Source organism: Sus scrofa, chromosome X (assembly GCF_054392235.1).
Source record: "Sus scrofa isolate SSC_HxYL_T2T_F1_AM1 chromosome X, Sscrofa_HxYL_maternal_Yorkshire_Landrace_v2.0, whole genome shotgun sequence".
Taxonomy (NCBI): Eukaryota; Metazoa; Chordata; class Mammalia; order Artiodactyla; family Suidae; genus Sus; species Sus scrofa.
The window spans coordinates 124,765,979-124,790,654 of NC_139401.1; the positions used below are offsets into that span (position 1 = coordinate 124,765,979).

The following is a 24,676-nucleotide window of genomic DNA, read 5'->3' on the forward strand; positions in this document are numbered from 1 at the left end:
AGCTGTATCTGTGACCTACACCACAGCTCACGGCAATGCCGGATCCTTAACCCACTGAGTGAGGCCAGGGATCGAACCTGCAACCTCATAGATACTAGTCATGTTCATAACCCACTGAGGCACAACAGGAACTCCTATGAAGTCAATTTTGATAAGAGTATAGAGGAAAGGTTCACAGTGCTATGAGAACCTAAGGACCTGCTGCTGCCTGAGGGAAGGATAAGGGACAACTTGCTTGGGGAAGTGATGCTTAGGCTGAGCCCTGAGAGATGAGGAAGAGTTCAGGCAGCTGACTAAAGGAAAGGTCACTAGACAAGGCAAACGGTATGTATGGCGGATGAGGCGCAAAAGGGAGGATGACTTTTTGAAGTAACAGAAAAATCCATCCTGAAATCCACAGAGAATCTCAAGGGGACCCTGAATAGTCAAAACAATCTTGAAAAAGAACAAAGTGAGAGGTCTTGTACTTTCTAAGTTCAAAATTTATTACAAAACTAGGGTAATAAAAACAGTGTAGGGAGTTCCCTGGTGGTCTAGTGGTTAGGACTTGGTACTTCGACCGCTGTGGCCCAGGTTCAGTCCCTGGTCTGGGCACTGAAATCCCTTACCAAGTTGCTGCGTGCTGAGGAAAAAAAAGAAAAAGAAAAAGAAAAAAGGAAAAAAAAAGAAAGAAAAGAGAAGGCTAAAACAATGTAGTATTGGCATAAAGACAAATATACAGTCCAATAGAACAGAACAGAGCCCAGGAATTAATTCTCACATATGTGGCCAAATGATCTCCCACAAGAGAGTGCCAAGGCCACTCAACGAGGAAAAGAGAGTCTTAAACAAATGGCATTGGGAAAACTGGATATCCACGTGCATAAGAATGACGCTGGGAGTTCCCACTGTAGCACAGTGGGTTAATGTTCCAGCGTTGTCTCTGTGGTGGGCAGGTTCCATCCTCAGCCCAGCGTGGCCACAACTGTGGCTCACATTTTTTTTTTTTTTTTTTGTCTTTTTTGTTGTTGTTGTTATTTCTTGGGCCGCTCCCGCGGCATATGGAGGTTCCCAGGCTAGGAGTTGAATCGGAGCTGTAGCCACCGGCCTATGCCAGAGCCACAGCAACGCAGGATCCGAGCCGCGTCTGCAACCTACACCACAGCTCACGGCAATGCCAGATCGTTAACCCACTGAGCAAGGGCAGGGACCGAACCCGCAACCTCATGGTTCCTAGTCGGATTCGTTAACCACTGCGCCACAACGGGAACTCTCCGTGGCTCACATTTGATCCCTGGCCCCGGGAATTGCCATATGCCTCAGGTACAGCTGAAAAAGGAAAAAAAGAAAGAAAAAAAAAAGAATGAGGTTGGACAGCCTTATCTTACATCCTTACACCATATAGAACAGTCGATTCAAAATGGATTAAAGATCTAAATGTAAGAACTAAAACAATAAAAATCCTAGAAGAAAGCATGGGGAGAAGCTTCATGACACTGGATTTGGCAATGATTTCTTGGATATGACACTAAAAAGCACAGGCAACAAAAGCAAAAATACATAAATGGGACTCCATCAAATTTAAAAACTTCTATGCATCAAAGGAAACAAAAGAATAAAAAGTCAAATTATGGAATGGAAGAAAAGATTTGAAAATCATGTATCTGATAAAGGGTTAATATCTACCATATATAAAGAACTTCTACAATTAAACAAAAAAATTGGATAAAAAAATGGGCAAATCACTTGAATAAACATTTCTCCATGACCAAAAGCATATGAAAAGATGCTCAATTAATCAGACAAATACAAATCTAAACCGTAAGATACCACCACACACGCATTAAAATGGCTCCTAACCAAAAAAAACCAAAAAAACCCCGAAATAAAACAAAAAAGTCTTGGTGAGAACGTAGAGAAACTGGAACCCTTTTGCAATGATGATGGGAATGTAAAATGGTGCAGCTAGTATGGAAAAAAAATACAAAGGTGCCTCAAAAAATTAAACATAAAACTACCATATGATTCAGCAATCTCACTTCTGGGCATATACCCAAAAGAACTAAAATCAGGATCTTGAAGAGATATCTGCACACCTTGGTTAACAGTAGCATTATTCACAATTGTCAAGAAATGGAAGCAACACAAATGCCCATCAATGGATGGCTGAATAAACAAATTCCAATACATACATATAATAGAGCATCAATCTGCCTTAGAAAGGAAGGAGAGTGTGTCCCATGCTACATAGCATGGATGAACCTTGAGGCCATTATGCTAAGTGAAATAAACTAGTCACAATAAGAAAAATATGATAGGAGTTCCCGTCGTGGCGCAGTGGTTAACGAATCCGACTAGGAACCATGAGGTTGCGGGTCGATCCCTGCCCTTGCTCAGTGGGTTAACGATCTGGCGTTGCTGTGAGCTGTGGTGTAGGTTGCAGACGCGGCTCGGATCCCGCGTTGCTGTGGCTCTGGCGTAGGCTGGTGGCTACAGCTCCGATTCAACCCCTAGCCTGGGAACCTCCATATGCCGCGGGAGCGGCCCAAGAAATAGCAACAACAACAACAACAAAAGACAAAAAAAGACAAAAAGGAAAAAAAAAAAAGAAAAATATGATAGAACTCCATTTATATGAAGTATCAAAACAGCAAAATTCATAAAAACAGAAAGGAGAATGGTGGTTGCTAACGGGTTGGGGAGAGTAAGGAATGGGAAATGAGGTGTATTTAATGTATGGGGTTTTAGTTTTGCAAGATGAAAAAAATCCTGGAGATACGTTGTACAACAATGTGAATATATTTAATACTACAAAACTGTACACATTTTTTCTTTCTTTCTTTCTTTTTTTTTTTTTTTTTTTTTTTTTTTTTGCATTTTAGGGCTGCACCTGTGGCATTTGGAAGTTCCCTGGCCAGAGGTGAAATCAGAACTGCAGCTGCTTGCCTTATGCCACAGCCATATCAACTCCGGATGTGAGCCGTATCTGCAACCTACACCACAGCTCCCAGCAATACCAGATCCTTAACCCACTGAGTGAGGCCAGGGATCGAACCTGCATCCTTATGGATACTAGTCAGGTTCCTTACCACTGAGCCACAACGGGAACTCCAAAACTGTACACTTTAAAAAGTTTTAAGATAGGAGTTCCGTTGCGGTATAGCAGGTTAAAGATCTGCTGCTGTGGCAGGTTTGATCCCTGACCCAGGAACTTCCACAGGCCGAGGTTTGGGCTGTAAAGAAAAAATTTAAGATGGTAAATTTTATGTTATAGGTCTTTTACCACAATCTTTTTTTTTTTTTTTTTTTTTTTGCTTTTTAGGGCCACACTAGCAGTATATGGAGGTTCTCAGGCTAGGGGTACAATAGGAGCTATAGCTGCACGCCTACACCACAGCCACAACAACTTGGGATCCCAGCCGCGTCTGCAACCTACACAACTCACGGCAACACTGGATCCTTAACCCACTAAGCAAGGCCAGGGATCAAACCTGCATCTTCATGGATGCTAGTCAGACTTGTTTCCACTGAGCCATGATGGGAACTCCAATCATTTTTTTTTTAAAGTAAGTACAATAGAGATGTGGAAAAGTTTAGCATTTCCTCAAAATGCTAAGCATAGAATTAAACATATAACCTAGGAATTCCACTTCTAGGTATCTATCCAAGAGAAGTGGAAACACATGTCTACACAGTAACATGTACAAAAATGTTCAAAGTGGCAGCATTACTCATAATAACAACAAATAAAATTATACAATCCAAATGTCTATCAGGTGATGAATGGATAAATACAATGTGGTAAATTTCATTCAGTGGAATATTTTAGTATATCCACTAAGTGGAATATTATTGAGTCAAAAAAAGGAATGAAGTTTGGTTTTGGTTTTTTGTAATTTTTTTGGCTGTGCCATGGCATATGGAGTTCCTGGGCCAGGGATCAGATCCAAGCTGTAGTTGCAACCTACACCAGATCCTTAACCCAATGTGCAAGCCAGGAATTGAACCTGTGTCCCAGACAATGCTGATCCTGTTGCGCCACAGGGGGAACTCCAGGAATGAAATACTGATACATGCTATGACATGGATAAACCTTGAAACCATCATGCTAAATGAAACAGTCAATCACATATTGTATAGAGAGTCTATTTACAGGAAAGGTCCAGAATAGGCAAATCCATAGATCTATGGATTGGAGGTTGCCAGGGGCTGGCCAGAAGGATTGGGCCTAATAGCAAATAGGTAGAGGGGTTCTTTTCAGGGTGATAGAAATGTCCTGGAATTATGGTGCTGGTTGCACAACATAATGAATGAACCACTAACATGTAAACTTTAAAAAGGTAAACTTTTTGTCATGTGAATTACATTTTAATTTTTTCAAGTGAAAGAAAAAAAAGTGAAGAAGAGTGTGGCCATCATACTGGTCAGGTCTTTATCCAGAGGACTGGAAAGTCACTGAAGGCGTTCAGACAGGCATTTGTAGAACATCCCTCTGCTGCTGAGTGGAGGATGGATTGGAGAGGGCAGGAACAGATGAGATCATCTACTGCAATGGTCCAGGTAAGTCAGAGTGGTAGCTTGGACTTGGATGGTGGTGGGGATGCAAAAGCAGAGAAGTGGATGGATTGAAGAGGTCTTTCAGAAAAAGAACCTACTGGATTTGCTGACATTAGATGTGGGAGATGAAGGGAAAGGGGTATTAAGGACAACTGCTGTGTTTCTAGCTCAAGCTACTAGGTAGGGGATGGCGCCATTTGTTGAAAAAGGGAACACGGGAGGAGGAATAAATAGGTAAGAGAAGGTATGCTGATGACTTGGACGAGAGTGGCAGTCGTGATGATCAAGAAAAGTGGCATCAACAGCCCGTGATGATGAACTGGTTATGTGGGAATAAGGAACAATGACATTGTTAGGTCTGCATGTCTACTAAGAGCCATAGTGTTTAGTGGCAGTGAAACACAAGTGTTACTATAAGGAATGTGCTCTTGGACAAAGGCCTGATCCCCAGTATTTAAATTTTTATAAGTTCTTTTTGTCCGCATCCATGGCATACAGATCCAGGGCCAGGGATGGAGCCCATGCCACAGTAGTGACCCGAGCAACAGCCGTGATGCTGGATTCTCAACCTGATAGGCCACCAGAGAACTCCCCCCAGATTTTTAAATGATCACCAGTACTCAGATAATAAACTATCATACCATCCCCATGTAGTAAGTTTCTAAGAGTATGCAGATCTTCTAAGGACAACTAAATAACCAGTCATATAAAATTATATGATGCATGGTTGTGAAATATTTCCCCAATGCCTATCCCATCCCAGTTCCTGTACCAAATCCTAAGACTGAGGACCACCATCATTGGAATCAGGGGTTTCAGAGGAGAGCTTCTACAGGGAGATTCCTAGAGCTATTGCTTCGGAAACAAAAACAACCTGATTTCTACTCTCAGTGGCTCCCTTTTTATTTTTATTTTTTTGGCAGCGCCCAGAGCATGTGGAAGTTCCTGGGCCAGGGATGGAACCCAAACTGCAGCAGTGACCATGTGGAAGCCTTATCCACCAGGCCACCAGGAAACTACCATGTGCTCCCTTTCTTAAAGTCTCAATTTCACTATAGCAAACATAAAGCATTGAAGACCATGGTTTCGGTTTCTCAGCTGCATTTAGAGTTGGAACCTAAGCCCTCTAAATTAACTGGTTCTCTTGCTCTAAATGCCCTAAGCAGTAACTCTGCCTGATTGCTCAGGTAATTGTCCCCTGCTCTAATGAGGTTGCCCATCCCTAGAATCCCATGGACTTCAATCCTTTGGGTTCCCTACCACCTAGTTCACAAGCTGTCTCCTCTACAAATCCCTCCTCCTCCAGCCACAGTTGCCAGAGTGAGATCAGGTGCCCTCATCTGCATGCCTGCAGCACTTACTGTGTGTGCCTTCAAGAGGATAGCAGTGACGGCTTACTGCCTTGTGAGGTCAGTCCTCTCTGTGGTCCTCTGTCTCTAATAGATTGCAAGCTACTGGAGAGCAGGACTGTGCATTACGCACCTCCTATGGCACCCAAGTAGGGCATGAGTGTTCAAAGGAAGCTTCTGATTCACATGGATGTTTTCAGAAAAGAAGCGAAAGTAAACTGTGCACTATACTACCGATCCCTTAATCCATATTACTGCAAACTACATTAATTGTGAAGCTTAGAGAACATCCCCACTGCTTACACAACAGGTGTAACTTATATAATCTGCTCTACCCAGCTGTTACTTATTCGTGACAGTTCCCTCCTAGCTTCTGCTCCCCGCTGATCTGCAGGATTACTGCATCTTTCAGTATGATTTCCTGATTTATTCTTTGCCCCAAATCATAAAAGAATTATTAATTTTCCTTTTTGATAACAGTAAAAAAAAAAAAGAAAAAGAAAGAGAGAGAGAGACTGAAACTTAAGAACAACCAGAGAGCTATCCCTGGAGTTTTCTATGACCATAAAGCTCAAACAATAATCCTGAAATAAATTATTTACAAACATTACCCTAAAATTCATTTATTAGCCCAAGAATTTTATCTAATGTTTTCCTTCTGACAGCTCTTCCTACATAATCATCCTTGACTAGATACTCTTCGTGCTTTTTGAAACTGTTACGCAAAAGGATTTTTAAAACTAGCTGCCTATGAGCTGAAAGCTAGCCATGTATAGAATGGGATGAATGAGTGATACAAATGAATGTTGGAACTATGGATAAATTGCTGGAACATGGAGAAGTGGAGGCAGTAACAAAAGTCCCAAAGTCAGAAAAAAATGAAAATCCACGAACTCAGTGATGCTCCAGAGAGGAAACCAGCAAGTGTTGACGCTAACCTGGCAGAAACATCAATACTTCCTGGCTCCCCCACTGAGTGCATCAATTTACCACCGGCAGGCTGCTCTTCTGCTGCAAGTGACAAACAGTGAATGCATTCAACAATATGAAAAGGAATAACCCATAATCCAGAAGCATGGTGTGTGTAGCAATGAAAAGAAGGTGATGAATGCTGGGAGTCTGAGTGCAAGACTCAGTTCTGTTGCTTGGTTGGCTTAATGGTCAAGGGCAAGTCATTTCCCTTCACTGAAAAATACCAGGATTTCCTAACTCGTAGTAAAAAGTTAACACAGCAGGCCTGAGACCGCTATTCTTAAAAAGGTCTGCTTGCAAGGTTAATACTCCTGACACAGACACAGTTGGTATCTGAGGTCCCCACCACCCTGAGGCTCAGTGTGCCTAAACTATTGGAACAAGCAATACGATTTGTGCTAAATAGCTGTTTTCCTTTTCGGAGTCTCAAATTTTGGCATATACCAAGCAGAAGGTGTGTGTCTAGGTGACCACCTCCCAATAAAAACCTGAGCACTGAGTCTCTAAATAAGCTTCCTTGGTAGATAGTTTGTTGCTGGAGGAATTAAACGCAACCTGTGTGACTCCAGTGGGAAAGGACTGTTGAGAGCTGCCTTCCTCCAGACTCGGCCTCTTGAGCCTTTTCCCTTTGCTGACTGTGCTTTGTATCCTTTCGCTGTAATAAACCATAGCTCCGAGTCCAACTGCATGCTGAGTCCTATGTGTTCTGCCAGTAAACCATCAAACTGGGTGTGGCTCTCGTGACCTCCAACACAACTGGTATAGTGTTGAATAGCCTACCAAACATTTCCAACAACCCTGCAAAGTAGGTATTACGTTCAAACTATAGATGAAGTTCAGAGAACAGAGTGTACACAGAAAATAGTCCAGTGTTTATTAAATACAGGTGTTCCCAAATTTGAGTACCCAAGGAACCACCTAGAGTGCCTGCTAAAAGCGCAGTAGGTTTGAGGCCCAAGAATCTCTAATAAGCCTTCCAGATGATTCTTATGCAAGTAGTCTAAGGACCACATTTTGAGGAACACTTTGATGTCTATGGACTACAGTGCCCAATTCCCAAGCTAAGCAGTAAAGGGCAACTAGGATTTGCACTAACCCTTTTAACAAGGTTAAGGCTCTTTGCACAACAAAACTGTTTCCAAATCCCTCAAACTCCACAATTCCTCTGGTTGCTCTGCCTTCTCACCACAGGTATCCACACCCAGCTGATGGCAACTGGGTGCAGAGGACAGAGAGTGCATTACATCTCCAGCACCAAAAACTAAGTGGTACCCTGAATCCAAATAGTACACACTTCCCACAGGAAGTCAAGAGACAGAGAGCTCTTGGGGAGTTCACACTGCACCTCTGGTTTTCACAAAGATTTGATATGCTAGTGACAACAGGAAACATAAGCTTATGCATGGGATTGAACAAAAAGAATAGGAATTTTCTTACAATTTGAGAAGCTGAAGACAGTGTATTTACTAAAGTTTTCTATGAATGGCCAACAAAGAGGAGGGCACTGAAGATATAATCTTTCTGGCTGATGGAGAAAACCACCTCAAGAAATGAAAACTGGAGTTCCTGTCATGGCAGAGCGGAAATGAATCCGACTAGAAACCATGAGGTTGCGGGTTCAATCCTGGCCTCACTCAGTGGCTTAAGGATCTGGCGTTGCCATGAGCTGTGGTGTAGCTCGCAGACAGGGCTCGGATCCCACATTGCTGTGGCTGTGGCGTAGGCTGGCGGCAACAGCTCCAATTAGACGCCTAGCCTGGGAACCTCCACTGCCGTGGGTGTGGCCCTAAATAGACAAAAGACAAAAAAAAAAAAAGAAATGTCAACTTTTTGATTACTTTTTTTTTTCTGGTTCTTTGGGCCTGTCTACAGCATGTGGAAGTTCCCAGGCTAGGGATCAAACAACGCTAGATTCTTATCCCACAGCGCCACAAGGGAACTCCAAAACCTTTTGATTATTTTTTAAGTAGGCATGAAAGTATTTTTTTCTCATTTAGAATAAATATAGTGTAATATTTTTGTCTACTGAAAGGGACAAAAGGGTTACTTTCGGTGCCATACACTTATTAGTGGCCCAGTCTGAAACGCTTAAGCTCCTTGGCTGATCATTTCTCAACTGCTATTACTGACTCAGACTGTTATCAGTTCAGAAAGTGTTTACTAAGCATCTACTGTTTACGTGATGCTATGCTAAAGACAATCATTATTAAGAAAATGGCTCTGATTTTTCCAATACCTAAGAGACTAGAAATATATAGCCGCCATAATACTTTAAGACAACATATAAGGGAGGAGCCTAGAAAAATACACGCTAGGAGCTCCCCCTGTGGCTCAACGGGATCGGCAGCATCTTGGGAGCGCTGGGATGCGGGTTTGATGCCCAGCCTGACATAGTAGATTAAAGATCTGGTGTTGCTGCAGCTGCAGCGTAGGTTGCAACTGCAGCTCAGATATGATCCCTGGCCCGGGAGTTCCATATGCCGTGGGGCAGCCAAAAAAGAAAAAAAAAAAAAACCATGCTATTTGCTTGAACAGGGCAGCCTTTATCATCTAGTAAATAAATATGGGGCAAAAAACTGATGACAAACTGTACTCCACAAATGCATATTAAGGGTGTTACTTTCGGTGTTCCACTCAAAAATCTGGATATCCATGGCTCAGCATTATCTATAAACCTCAGATAACCGGGAGTTCCCGTCGTGGCTCAGTGGTTAACAAATCCGACGAGGAACCATGAGGTTGTGGGTTCGATCCCTGGCCTTGCTCAGTGGGTTAAGGCTCTGGCGTTGCCGTGAGCTGTGGTGTAGGTCGCAGGCATGGCTTGGATCCTGCGTTGCTGTGGCTCTGGCATAGGCCAGGGGCTCCAGCTCTGATTTGATCCCTAGCCTGGGAACCTCTGTATGCCACGAGAGCAGCCCAAGAAATGGCAAAAAGACAAAAAAGACAAAAAAAAACAACAACCAAAAAAATCTCAGATAACCAATAAGTCCCCTGAGGAGTTCCCTTGTGGTTAAGGACCCGGCGTTTTCGCTGCAGCAGCCTGGGAACTTTGCACATGCCACAGGTGCAGCCAAATAAATAAATAAATAAATGCTCAAAAAAAAAAAAAAAAAAAAAAAAGTCAGCCACCCCAGCAATCCCTCCGTGCATCACAGTGATTGTGGGGTTGTCTGCCAATGTGCTGGCACAGGGCATCCCACACCGGTATCTGCAGTGCTGAGTACTCATTCATCATTAAACTGCATTAGCATTAGCATATGCTGCAGTCCTGCTAATGTTTGTTTTACAATCACCACTGATATACATACTCTAATAAAAGGCCAGGAAGGTAAGTGTTCAGTGAACGGAAATAAACTTGAAAACATCGCCTAATTCATTTATAGAAGCCACCAACCTTACTCCGCCCAACCAGAAAATTCCCGAAATCTCAAGAATCCCAGATGTAAATGATTAATCCATATAAAGCACTAGATTTGTACAGAAAACTCCACCACCTTGAAGGAAAAAAATCTGTGTTTTTATTTTGTGTCCCATGCTTTCACCCTCTTTGGGAGAATTGATCAACCATGTTAGACAAGAAAGCAGTCAGCCTTAAGGACCATTTTTCATCACACAATAAACCAGTATTTGAATTCACTCATCGGCTAGTTCTTTGCATATCATCCAGGCACAGTTATGGATCTCTCAAAGGCCACTGGCCATCTTTTACCTCCCAGAACCCCCACTGACCCGCTGCTGGTCAACTGGCAGCCCTGATGAGGAAACAAACTCATCTGGACTACTGCATCAATATGAACATGGCCGGCTTCACCTGCTCTAATCTCACCTCTGCTAAAAGCTCATTAAGAGCACTGGAAACTACCTTATTAACAGGCACTCAGTATTACCCACTAAAGGCAACCCTTTAGTGGCAATTCAACGATTACAAACAATAATCGTAAACAGAATGAGCAAAGGGTAAACCCTCATAGAAGGTATTTAGAAGACATTCAGAATTTTATGTCGCTTAATCAGTAAAAGGCAGAGCAGGGAAAAAAAAGCCAGAACTTGTTTTCAGGTTATTTAAAATTTATTTCAAATAACAGTGATTCATTCCTAAATAGGTTTCCCACTTTACATAGGATCAGGCTAACATCTATTTGCAAAAGAGCTGTTTGCCATGTATAGGCCATAGTGAAGGTGTCAAATGCAACAAATTCCTTTTTATCTGAAATCCAAACAACCAGAAAATAACCAAGTTTGTTCACTCTATTTTTGGTAGAAAGACAAATGACAAGTAAGTAGATAAAAGCAACTTAATCACAAAATGCAAGTTGTGTGGTTTGTCACCAATATGTTACAGAACAGTCACCATGTCCTCTATATCTATAGCCGTGATACGATGACAAAGCTCATGAACACAGCGATTTTTGTCTCTCTTGCTTACCATTGTGTCCCAGGGCCTACCACAGTGCCCAGTACATAACAGGTGTATTTAATATTTGTTGAATGAAATAATGCTCTGCAAGATCATAAAATGGTGTAATCATCTAAGATTATACTATGGTCAGTATAGCTCTGTCATTAGATAGACTCTAATACTTGAAAAATTAGTAATCAGTATCTAATATACCCCAATGTTTAGGTTCTGAGCTCAGTTCCAATGTAGGGTGGGAGCTGTTCCCCACACCAACAAGCAATTCTCAGACAGCTGGGTGTCCTGTAATTCAACTCAATTCCGACACTATCGGCCCAGAGATAGCATCAGATACCCCAGGTTAAGGGCTCAGTCCTACAAGACACCATACACCAACAGCAAGTCCAGGTTATCACCTGTGTTTCTGAAGGAGTCCAAACGGGGGGTGGGAAGGGTGTCCAACAACCCCCACCTTGAGTTTCAGACACCAGCCTCAAGTCCAGGCTGTTACCTGGACTTCTGACCAGCTATAAATGAGGTTTCCACGACATCTTCCTAGGGTTTGATTAATTTTCTAGAGAGGCTCACAAAACTCAGAGAAACATTTTACTCTAACTAGACTACTAATTTATTATAAAAGGATAGATATAACTCAGGAACAGCCAAACGGAGGAGTTGCATAAGGCAAGGCATGGGGAAAGGGCACAGAGCTTCCATGCCCTCTCCAGGTGGCACTCTCCCCCATCTCCATGAGTTCACCAACCTGGAAGTTCTCTGAACTCTGTCCTTTTGGGTTTTTAAGGAGGCATCATTACACAGGGATGATTGACTAACCTGTTGGCCACTGGCGACTGAACTCCCTCGCCAGGCCCTTTACCCTCCCCAGAAATCGGGGGTGGGGGGGGTGGATGCACTGAAAGTTCCAACCCTCTAATCGCAGGGTTGGTTCCTCTAGTGACCAGCCCCCAACCAGAGGTGCCTTTCCCCAAACTCACCTCATTAGCATAATAAAAGACACTTTTTATAGCTCTCAACACCGGAAATTTCAAAGGTTTTAGAGTTCTGTGCCAGAAACAGGGACAAAGACTAAATATAAATATATTTGTTATTATAAATCACAATATCACATCCAATTATCTAGAACTCTTCATTCTTTAAGCTTCATAAGAAAGAATTTACTATAAATACCACAGTCTACAAATAGAAACTATTATTTATGTGAAATATATAAAAATTACTCATTCAACAAATATTTATCAAACATCTACTAAGCACCAGGCACTGTGCCAATTGTCCCTGCCCTGGCAGCTTTCACAGTATTGGAATGCCTCATCTTGGGAAGCACAAGTAGGAGATACTGCACACAATGAATGGATTCCCTAGGGCATTAGGGATTGCCTCCCTTGAGGTGGAGAAAGACTAATTAGTGTAGGGTGCCACATGAGTTAATTAAATATGGAATTAAATAATATAATAAAAGGTTGCTTTTAGCAGAGACAAATTCACCTGTTAAACCCAGCCACGTAATAACCACCTGGTGGGAGCCAAGATGCACAACGGACCATTTGAAAGGCTTACGTAAATGCAAAAATACTGTAATACATACATTCAGATATATTTCTTTTTTAATTTTTTTTTTTTTTTTTTTTTTGTCTTTTGAGGGCTGCACCCGCCACATGTGGAAGTTCCCAGGCTAGGGGTCTAATCAGAGCTGCAGCTGCCAGCCTACACCACAGCCACAGCAACACCAGATCCGAGCCGTGTCTGCAACCTACACCACAGCTCATGGCAACGCGGGATCCTTAACCCACTGAGCAAAGCCAGGGATCAAACCTGCAACCTCATGGTTCCCAGTAGGATTCGTTTCCGCTGCGCCACCATAGGAACTCCCAGATACATTTCTAAACATAATGAACTCAACAATATTTTCCATGCTCAGCAATGTCAGATGAAGGATTTTAACAAAGTGAAACAACAACACAAAAAGTTTAATTAACATGATAATTTAAGGAGGAAACAAAAACCTGCTCCTAAAAGAAAAATTACTTGAATTTTATTAATTACCTTCACATATTGCTTCGCTAGATTGGCTTGGCCTTAGACTCAAACTAATAAATTAGCTACCTATTTCATAAATTCTTATTTTGAGTATTTTTGAATTTTCTTATTTTGAATTTTCATTACACCTTATACAGTCTAATTTCTTTCCAGTCCTGGGCCTCTTTGACAAATATGAAATTTTCCATGTTATACTATTACTACCAAAGCAGTTTGAGAGCTTCTAGAATCTATACATTTTTTCTAATATTTCAACCCAAAACTTAAGCTTTTATCACTGATCTAGAAAATCATACCCATTTAATATCTGACAAGCTAATTAGAATAGTATTCACTTAGCCAACCCCCCCCCATCTACTTTATTGAGGAATGACTTATTTTCAATTGTCATCATGAAAGAATTTAGTAAGTCAAATGGGGGGAATTCTTGCCACTTAGACTCTCATTAAACCTTTAAACCCATGTGAAAATGTTATTGTAATCACTAGGAATTTTACGAAGAGTAAAAGACAGATAACATAAAAACTCCCTGACCTTCAAACTCTAGACTTCCAATTAAACATGCTTTTAAAAGAAATTAATTGTGTAGCCAAAGCTACTATTATTTGTTTATTGTATTTATGGAGAATGGAGATGTTGACTGGGAACAGGCAGTGTTTTTATTATACTCACAGACATCTAACTCTTCAATCTTTTAAGATACCCCCTACATACCTAAATCCTAAAATACTACACCAAATCCACCAATTTTTTTCTACCTCAAAACTGTCAAAAGGAAAGTTATAATTCATCAGAAAGGAAAGACGACAATTACTAACGGCAAAAATATCAAGGCCATGTCTTAATGCAATGAATCACTATTCCTTTTAGCTTGAAACTGGAGAACCTGGGGAAATAAACGGCATTTTTTAAACGATTCAGCAAACACTACTGAACCATAGAAGATGATACCACTTCCCACATCAGGTTTAAAATGCAAAGCCCTGTCCTAACGCGTAGTATGATGTCTGGTTTTCAGTGACCAACAACTACAGTCAATTACAGATACTTATGTACACACACAAAAAAAACCACACTTAATTTTGAAAGGAATTCATAGCCCCTTCTCTGAAATATAAAAAGCACACAACTCAGCCTACCTATAAATTGCTGTGCAAATCTCAAAGTCCAACTTAAATCTTCTGTTGTATCCTTCTAGTGATTTAGATGGGAGGGCCACCCAAATAATCTCTACCAGATGAGGACAGCGTTTGGCTTACTGATTAAGGGGGCTAAAATTTGCCCCTCCCTCCCCATTTTGAAGTCATTCTTTAGCAGTAAGTATTTGATAGCATGTTTTACATTCAGTCCAAGAGTTTGCAGATTAATTCCTTGCCCTAGGCCTAGGGCTCAGATACAACTCCTGAGAAGCTTTCAGCTCATTGCTCTGGTACAAATTCCGGAGACCTACCATAGTCATGGTTGCGCAGGAAAATGTGAGCAGTCGGGTATTTCAGCAGAACAATGAGGTCAAAGCTTTGGTGTGAGCGTTAAGTGATTCTCTGCAGAGACCTTGGATGGGGATGCAAAGTACTAGCCTCAAACCTGCAGGCTGGCACCTCAACAACTGCTGCAAATTCTACTGCATGCCCTAGCTTCTCTGGCCAGCACCACTTCATTACTAGACCCACACAACGCAGATCACTCTTCGCAAAAGCAAAGCAAAGAGGGCTTTTGACTAATGTGTGGGTTGTTTGGTTTCAAAAGCTCGAATACTTTAAAAAAAAATAGGGATGCCATCATCTCAATTTTGAGCTAATGAATTTATTATGAACCAGAATCCAGTTGTTCTCCACTCTAAGAGTGTCATGTGAAAACATAATCCTTTTCCCAAATATTACAACTAGTCCTCTTTGTCACCTTTCCCTTTTTGTCACCTCCCAACAACAGTCCAGGATCACAACAATCTACATGAAACAGCTATGAAGTACAATGCTTTTTAACCTCACGAAAAACCAATTTTAGCCATCTGCTTTAGCAAAGCATCTGGTCAGTATAAACCAGTTCCTACGGATTTCAAGATCCTGATATGCACAAGCTCTATTGCTCTGTGCCACAGGTAAATCTGCCCCAATTTCCTAAGACACGATTCTGGCTGAGGTAGACATTTAGAAAAACATTAACATGGCACTACTATAATAATAGTCTCCTAATCCTAAAAGACGGTGTACAATTATTTCATTTAGTCAGGAGACATCTGTCAAAGTTTCAAATGCAGGAAAAAATGAGAGCAAATTTATCTGGCGCTTGAAAAATGCTTCGATTTGGAATAATCGCAGGAAAAGAGCCAAACCGACAAGTTCTCACACACAGTAAGGGGTGGGCGCGCACAGCACTCAACCATTTTCCCTAAAGCCAGGAAAAAAAAAAAAAAATCAAAATTCACAGATGAACCCTTTCTTTCCCATCATTGGCAGGAATAAAACCCTATTCCCGCCGCCTCATCTGGCAAAGTTGCTCCAAATAGCAGTATAGAAGTAAAAGGTCCCTGTTTTACTCCATTCTTCGTGTACCCTCCTCTAGGAGTAAACAGGTTACTCAAAAGTCAGCAGCCAGAAATCGCTTTTTCCCGATGCCAAACTCCCTCGGAAACCAAAGTCCCTTTTCCGGGGATCTGGAAGGGGGTCACGGTGGACGGAGGAGTCCAGCCGCAGCTCGCCTTCTCCCCCGGGTCAAGGTCTGGGGCGTTCGGGGCTCGGCGAGGCTTCTGAGCCGGCGCTCGGCGGCGGCGGTGCAGCCTCCTCGCGTCTCCACGTCCACCAGCCCACCGTGACAAGCGCCCTCGCTCTGCCGAGACCCTCCAGGTGAGCTGCTCAGGCTGGATCGCCAAAGTTTGCGGGGTCTCGGGTCAGCAGCCGCCCGCCGGGAGAGCCCGGGGCAAGGCTGAGTCCGGCCCCAGCCTCCCAGCCCTCAGGTCCTTTTTTGGGCCACGGTGACAGGTCTGGGTTTACCTCCATGTGCTCGCGGCAGAGGAAACAAAAGAAAGCAACCTCCCCGATAATAAAACGCCATCTTCGACTAACTGGCAAACCGAGGGGCTCCTGGGCCGGCCCCCCCACCCTCCAGCCCGAGGGCCGCCCCCCGCCCGAGGCAGAGTTTCTAGCAGCCCGGGGAAGCTCTAGATAAACGGTGCGGGCTCGGGGTCCGGTGGGAGGGGGTGGCGGTGCTCCGAGAGCCCCACCTGCCTCCCCACCCTGGCCGCCTGGGCAGTGTCCTTCCGTTAAAATGGAAAAGCTGGGGGGCAGCGGTGTCTCCGGGAGCTGCAATCTGCCCCTCGGGAAATTGTTCTGAGGGACCGGGCGCAGGGGCTGGCGAGCGAGCAAAGCGGCGCGCGTGGAGCCGCAGCGAGTGTACTTACAAAACGATTAAAGCTCCGGCGGAACATCGCGTCGAAGGCTGCCGGGCGCCGAGCTGGGCTCTACTGGGCTGTCTGGGAAGGTGCCGTCCACAAAACACACTGCGGCGTGGGCCGGCGGCGCGAAACGGACGGCGAGGCTGGCTGCCCGGCCGCCCGCCCTCCTCGGCTCTCGGCTCTCCGCACTCCCCCCGCCCCCCGGCCGCCCGCGCCCTCGCGGCCCCCGCCGCGCCGCCCCGCCCCGCCCCGCTCACAGTCCGCCCCCGCCCCCCGCGCGGCCCGGGGGCGGCAGCCCCGCGGCTCCCCCGACTCCAGCCCCAGCCCCAGCGCCCCGCCGCTCCCGCAGCGGCCCGCGGAGAAAGCGAGCCGAGCGCGCGGGGGAGGGATGGCGGAGGAGCTCTAGGCTCCTCCTGCGGGGAGGGGGCGCCCCGATCTCTCCACCGGCGCCGGGCCCGGCACCCTGCCGTCCGCACTCTTCCCCGGCGAGGAGCCACCGCCCGCCCTCCCCGCGGCCAGCCCGCGTGCTTCCGCCCCGCTCGCGGCCACAGGGGACCCTCCTGAGGCAGCCCGCGCCTCACCTCGCCTCAGCCCGACACTACTCCCCTGCCCCGGCCCTAACTCGTCCGCGGCGCCGCTTCGCTCACAGCCCCTCCTCGGTCCGCAGCAGGCGCGCCGCCCGCCCCGCGCCTTCGTCCCGCACCCGGGCTGGGGAGCCACGGTCTAGCCCGCCGGGCCGCCCCGAGCCCGCGAGGCAGCCGGGCTCCCCGCTTCCCGGCGGGGCGGAGCCGGGCTCTGCGCGAGGAGCGGGGACCGGCAGGGCGCTGTGGAGACCCCGGCGCGGGTGGGGCGGGGCGCGGGCCGGGGGCTTAGTTAGGAAGGCCGCCCCCTCCTCATCTGTAAGGCGTGGGTCTCCTCACTTCCCTCGCTTCGCTCGGCTCCCACCTACGCGGCTTTCCCTCCTCTGATTCTCTCTCTCTCTCTCGTCCTGCCTCCCCACCTAAACCGTCTTACTTCCACTTTCTCGGTGAGGTTGTAAAGTCAGGCTTTGTGTCGTTGCTGCTGCGCAGCAGGGCGGGATTTCCCTGCCACCCCCCTACTCCAACCCCTCCCGTTCGCCCCCTCCCCCGCGCTTCTCGCAGAGCATCCTGGGAGTTGTAGTCCCGCTGTGCCCGTATTCCGCCTCGTACCGCGGGCTGGGAGCTCCCCCACTCGCCCGCACCGGGTTTGCCCAGAGGGTTGAAGGAGGAAGCGGCTGAGACCTGTGGGCCGAACCGCGGTTCTCAGCTCGGGCTGGATACGGAGGCCAGGAGCGCTCGGTGGATTCCCCGCGGTGGGAAATGTGAAAAGGATACGTGAGGCAAAGCCCCGAATGCCCAGAGCCTTCCCTGGGAGGCGAACTTTGTGCACCGGGAAACCCTCCACACCCTCGGCTCCTAGGTTAGGACTGGCATTCGCGAAACTTTAAAAATTTCGTGTGGAAGCCGAGACTAGAGTTGCCACGAGACTGGCCATCCCAACCCCCACCCCGCCGGGTTTGCACCGCCCTTTACGGCGTGCCCCGAGGCTGTTGGAGCCGAACAGTCAGATTCCTCTGCAGAAGTAAAGAAGAAATAAGTAAAGAGACCTTTCCGGGAGCCTCCGCCGCGCCACCCTCTCCTGCCAGTGGAGACAGGGACCAGCTGCACCATGGGCCTCGCCTTGGGTCGCGAAAGGCCTTGACTGCTGGGCACTGGCGCTTCTCCTTTTCCCCTCTGGGGTTTCGATTCATTTCAGTAGACATTTCCTTGGACATTTTCTTTGTACCAGGCACTGTGTTAGGGACTGGACAGGGCCACGTCTTCAAAGACTTCCCCAACGTGGCGTGGCCAGGGTGCCCACGTGCAAAAACAACAGGTTAGAAAGTAACTGGCTACTAGACTAAGAGGTTCCCAGTGCTCCGAGCACTGGTGCATCTGAAAAGGGGATCTGAGAAAACTTCCGGCCGGAGGTTAAACTGGACCGTGAAATGTGAGAAGGCTCTAGAAGGAGCCCGGAGGGCAAAGTCCAGGGTGCAGGGAGAGGTCGGCGAGAAGTGCAGAACTACCCACCGCCTGGGCAGACGCCCAGCATGTGTGGGCGGGAACGGCGGGGCAGAAGGAACTCTAAAACCCACAAGGACCTTCAGAAACACCCTAGGAAGTTTGCACTTGATTGCGTGAGCCACGAGTAGCCCGTCCTTGCAGTGCAAATGCAGCAGACTTAAGGTATGTTCCCAAACTGTCCTAAATGCCAAAAACCGTGCGTTTCCACTTCTTTACCTATTACAGTTCCTTGTGTTTGCTCACACTTGAGGCTCGATCTAGTGGTTTTTAAGATTTATGTTGGATGTCTATTCATCAGATATTATGAGATCTCAGGTTTTGTTCTCTGCTCTTTCAAGGATTTATTTTCAAATAGAAAAAGCTTCTCTTCTGGCTTTATTTTTATTGAGCAGAGCGACTAATGTCATTCAGTTCAGTCATTATTTGTGAAATGCCTACTATGTGGTAGGCACGAGTCTACCTAGAGGTTATTGTCATTTGTTCTGGGCACAAGTCTAGAATTCTTATCAATAAAATAAGTAAATTTAGACACTTGGGGATGCAAGTGCTTACTAGTAAGTAACAAGTAATGTCTTGCCATATGCAGTTTTGTTAAATAAGCGGCAAAAATGTACTTAGCTTATGGATTCAAATAGATCAACCTAAAAAAATTTGGAGAAGAGGCAATTGTTTTGCTGTATTCTCTCACCCACCATTGTGTATCATCTTACATGCCACTGCTTTGTTGCCCAGCTTAAGAAAGCTCAGCTTTTCGGATCTCCCAAGACACAGCAGTGTTGTTTGACATATTTTCATTTATTATTGTCATTCCACCATCTCTATGTCCTCCTAATTGATTTCGTCACAACACCTATACTCATGGGTCCACACTAATTTGCTTGACTGCAAAAATGCAATTCTACATAAATCAAATATGCTCAGCAAAACATGAAATTTATGCAAGGTAATGTCTTTCCATATCCAAATTCAATCTGAATTAGAGTTACTCTCATATACATCCTTTAGAATTACTTTCCTTTGTGAGTTCTTTTTTTTAAAAAGACAAGAAGAAATTATTTTTGTTCTTTTTAGTGCCTCTTCACAGTTTCCAAAGAAAACCCAGGTGTTGTAGAAAGCTGTTGTCAATGCCTATGAAAAGCAGACCGTCAGCCAGCATTTTCATTCGGCCAATTCCATAAACAGAACTGCAAAAACTAACTTCCTCCTGTCTAAACTGTCAGAGTGCTTGGTATATCACACCAATTCTTGTGGTGTATCAGCTGATTGTAGCAGTGGCCCCCGTCTCCTGCAGATAGGTGTTCAGAGGAAGCAGTCTTCTGTTCTTCTTACCGTCTTGACTGGAAATAAGGTGTACTGTCTCAGAAAGCGAAGGGCAGGTGTGCTGCCTTCACCATTTTGATTCTGCTGTCTCACTTCTGTTCAAGCCCCTCAGCTCTTCTTCTCTATCACCTACCCGCCTCGTTCTTTCCCACCTTCTATCTCAACCCCTCCGAAATCTCGCCATGGCAAATGGGCAGAATACCCACTAGGGTGCTGGATGCAGTCCACGTGTGGGAAGGAGGGGGGCAAATTGTTTCTGGGGTCAGTTGAATGATCAACAATTCAGGGATCCAGTGGGAGGGGGATGGTGAGGAGGAGGAGTCAATGCCTCCATCTAATCCAAGGCAAGAAAGAAAGAGGGAAAGAGAAAGGAAGAAAGAAAGGAACTGAAACTGCTATGTTAGCACCTATATCGCTGCCATCAGCAAGGTGAACAAATTTAATGGTCTCTGCTGAACTTGTCCAACTCACCTCATAAGACTACCTTTTGCCCATTTGAAATGTCTTTCCCTTTTCCAAAGCTGGCCTTAATGTTTATTTTAAAACCAGTTTTACCCATATCTTCCTAATTCTTGGCCCTCTCCAATGCATTCCCCACCTTGCAACCACAGAAGTCTCTGGAAGACACATCAGATCAAATCATTCTGTACTTAGGACTTTTCAGGAGCTTCTCACTGCTTTTAGGATACATCCCAAATCTTGCCTTAACATCAGCTACAAGGCTCTGAATTCTCTGAACCCTGCCTTCCTCTCTAGCCACTGGTGAGCCCTCTCTCCCCCTTACTCACCAAGCTCCACCCCACTGGCCACCTTTTATCCCTTGAGTTCCCAAAGTTCCTTTTCTCCTGACAGCTTTTGTACTTGCAACCATATCTGCAGGAATGCTTTCAGAGCCTTTGCTATTCATCTTTCAGATCTCAGTTTAAATGTCACTCTGTCAGATGGGATCAGGGCTCCCTGTCATAGTGCTCCAAATAGCCCGTATTAATTACATCGAGGGTACCGTTCTGACAATTGAGGTTAGTAGTCCTGGAGAACAGAAGTCCAAGGGGATTGTGGATGATCTCATATTGTTTTGCTTTTGAAAAAGGGGAAGTAGGCGTATTCTAGTAATCACGATATCAGAGGCAAGCAGGGTTCTAGAACTGATGACTATTAAGAGAATGGGGTATTTTATTACAGTGGAAGGGAAGAGGCAATCACTAGGAACTACAGTGAATTCACTGGGATATAATTGGGCCTTCAAGATTCTGAGAAAATGATTTCTCAATCAGAATTCTACATTCTCCTGAACCATACTGGGAGGATAGGCAGAGAAGAGGTTAGAGAGGATGTGGCATAAGAAGACGAAATCTTGATCTTTTCAAATAAGAAGTCACGAAGTCAGAATATCACTATATTTTATTTAGAAGTAAGGAGGTCAATATTAGAAGAAACAGCTAAAATAATGAACAGTGCTTGCCTCTAGGAGTACAAATTGAGAATAGAAAAGAGTGGGGTAATGGACTTCTATTTATTTCTCTTGATAAGTCTTATGATTAATTTTTAGATATGTAAGTGCATTATTTTTATAAAAATAAAAATTGGTTTGAAAATGCAAAAAGCTTTTGGACACTCAGACGGGAAGCAGGAGAGCATTCTAACAAAGGGAATGGCAGGATGTGTTGGAGCTCCCATCGTGGCGCCGTGGAAACGAATCCGACTAGGAACCATGAGGTTGTGGGTTCGGTCCCTGCCCTTGCTCAGTGGGTTAAGGATCCGGTGTTGCCGTGAGCTGTGGTGTAGGTCGCAGATGAGGCTCGGATCTGGCATTGCTGTGGCTGTGCTGTAGGCCAGCAGCAACAGCTCCGATTCGACCCCTAGCCTGGGAACCTCCATAGGCCGCAGGTGCGGCCCTGAAAAGACAACAACAAAAGATAGAATGGTAGGATGTGGAGGTGAAAATATTCAACGGAATGGTAAGTGGCCCTGCCTACAGGAGCAATAGGTCCATGTTGAGGATTAGTATATATTATACAACTTAAACTCCTTTCTCAGGAAGCCGCTGGAATATACATTCCCTCATGTGAGTAAACCGAGAAAGAGGAAGATACCCAGAAACAGGGAATGAATATTAAAAAGAGGTGAAGGGACTTCCTCAGGTGATAATGAAAGTTTTAGGTCGACGGCCGTGAGGCACACCTAGAGACCAGCCAGACCGGAGGGGAATCGGAAGATGGAGGGATATGGGAGGGATGTCTGTAGAAAAAAGATTGTTTTTTAATTAACTGATAGATACCTGATGTGTCTGATCACGTGGAGAGTGGTATGCAGAAAGGTTTTTACAGATGTGAGAAAACTGGTAGAAGAGGTAGTAGTCCATGCATAGCAGACAAAGCAAACAAAACCAAGGCAGTTTTTAACTCCAGGAAAAACTGAAAGTTGCTCAAGAAAGTAAACGGATCAGTGTGTGAAAGACTGATGTTTATTCACTTACGCATTTCAACGAATATTTATTGGATGTTGGTTACCTCTAGCGTGTGTGGGTGAGCGATGTGATCCCTGCTCTCGTAGGGCTAACCGGCGGTCACACATGAGGAAATCATTCAGAAGGAACATTGGTGGAGAAAACGGTGAGGTCAGTTTTAACTGTGTAAGAATAGAAAGCCCTCATCAAAACATCCAGCATGCATGGAAAATGTGGTTTTAGAGCTTGGCGTAAGACGCCCTAAACCTCAAAGGGTTTAATCTCTGGTCAAGGGAAATCAGAACTGAGGAAGGCTGTTTCATTTAGTGCTTCAGAAATCCTGCAGGAGCCTTAAGAGTGCAGTTTCGGGAGTTCCCGTCGTGGCGCAGTGGTTATCGAATCCGACTGGGAACCATGAGGTTGCGGGTTCGGTCCCTGCCCTTGCTCAGTGGGTTAACGATCCGGCATTGCCGTGAGCTGTGGTGTAGGTTGCAGATGTGGCTCGGATCCCGTGTTGCTGTGGCTCTGGCATAGGCCAGTGGCTACAGCTCCGATTCGACCCCTAGCCTGGGAACCTCCATATGCCTCGGGAGCGGCCCAAAGAAATAGCAAAAAGACAAAAAAAAAAAAAAAAAAGTGCAGTTTCAAGGGTGGCTGGGCTGGAAGCCAGACAACAGGAGTTGATAGATAAAGCCCGTTCATTTGCAAAGCTTGATGGTGGAAGGAGGAGAAAGATGGTCCCGTTGCTAGGAGGGCCGTCAGTATTACGCATCTTTTTTTTTTCCCCCTCAAACTAAAGGAGACCTATCCATGTGTAAAGGCGAGGATTCTATAGAAAAGAGAAGCTAAAGATTTCAGCAAGAAAAGGTGATTGAGAAAGCCGGGTGTGAAACGAGGTAAGAGGAAATGGACTGGAGAACTTGAGGCTCAGGTTGAGAGGGGAGGTGGGACCTTTCCTCCTCTGAGACCAGGAAGGAGGCGGAGAGGGAGTGAATCAGGCTTAGATGAAGCGGATGCACAGGAGTGAACAGTGGCTGTCCTTTTTAGTTTTTGTGAGAAAGGTCCATTGGGGAAGGGAATGGAGCTTCCTCAGGAATTAAAGAATAGAATTTGAAGCTCAGATCTGAAAACTGACACACCCTTTGGGTACTCACCAGCCCTATTTCAACCACTTTCTTCTGTATAAAATAATAGCAGATTGCACCATCCTCCACTCTTCCTGATCAGCTGATTCAAATTTTAGCTCACCCAGGCCAACATTTAGGTTCTAAGACTCAGGCAGGATGCCATCAAAATCCGTTAAAAATGGCTCTCTTCTCAGCAGTGAGAGGGATGCAAACTCCCCTTAACAATCAAATCCAACCTTGAATTAATTAATATCTCTGTTGGTGCCTGTTTTATTTTAAGTCACATAGTTCTTATTGGCTCACTTTCTAGCATTTGTAATTCCATTTAGCCCTCTTTAGTTAAGTATTTAGTTTGCCCTACTTGAAAAAGTATTTGCCATTTTGGTTTCTCTTACTTCTTGTGCAGAATATAATACGCTAACATGCACAAAACACAGAACAAACACAAGAGCTTCTTGAGGGCAGGGAGTTATCGTTATGCCTATCTCCTGGGCAAAAGCATAACACATTGTTGAAGCTCAAGGAATGGTGACAAAGGAATGAGTGACTAGCTATGTGCTGTTGTGGAGAGAGCCCTAAACTAAGCTCCAGGAGATGTCAGTTCCGACTGTTACCTAGGGTTCCCCTTGGACCCATTATGTACATTGTCTGGACCTTACTGCTACCTGGGAAAATGAGGGGGTTGGATGATTTATTAAATTACTTCTGACTTAGGAGTTTTATATGCTGTTTTGTTTTTGTTTTTTTTTTAGGGCCACACCAGTGGCATATGTAAGTTTCTGGGTAACAGATCAGAGCCACAGTAGATACCTTGCATCCCCATGGTGCTGTGGCTGTGATGTACCCCTAGCCTGGGAACCTCCAGATGCCGCTGGTGCGGCCCTAAAAAGACAAAAAAAAAAAAAAAACCAAAAACAATAGGGAATGAGTGATGCTGAGCCAAAGTAATGAGTCTATGGTGGTGGGATTGAAGTGTCAATAAGTAAACTACTTGGGT

At 45.1% G+C, this 24,676-nt stretch overlaps 2 protein-coding genes and 1 non-coding gene across 39 annotated transcripts in view; 1 reads left to right on the plus strand and 2 right to left on the minus strand.

Moving 5' to 3' along the window:
- The window catches only part of ATP11C (ATPase phospholipid transporting 11C), a 180,488-nt gene extending 162,731 nt beyond the window's left edge, over positions 1–17,757 (minus strand). For 16 of the 36 annotated variants that reach the window (XR_014835873.1, XR_014835870.1, XR_002340698.2 and 13 more), the window contains exon 1: positions 16,709–16,897. Coding sequence is in view for 19 of the 36 variants with exons in the window: in XM_085008894.1 (XP_084865020.1) it covers positions 16,709–16,735 (27 nt within the window). In the remaining 17 variants the exon portion in view is untranslated. Of the gene's footprint in view, positions 1–16,708; positions 16,898–17,283 lie in introns of those variants that run through there. The other 20 variants (XR_014835874.1, XM_085008901.1, XM_085008896.1 and 17 more) reach the window with 6 other exon arrangements.
- On the minus strand, positions 6,786–6,865 carry MIR505 (microRNA mir-505). The gene has a single exon (NR_038578.1). It is a non-coding gene; the product is annotated as a microRNA mir-505 (primary transcript).
- A 102-nt stretch (positions 17,758–17,859) lies between the features above and the next one.
- The window catches only part of LOC110257749 (uncharacterized), a 643,664-nt gene continuing 636,847 nt past the window's right edge, over positions 17,860–24,676 (plus strand). For both annotated transcript variants that reach the window (XR_014835878.1, XM_085008914.1), the window contains exon 1: positions 17,860–18,948. The gene's annotated coding sequence lies outside the window, so the exon portion shown is untranslated. The remainder of the gene's footprint in view (positions 18,949–24,676) is intronic.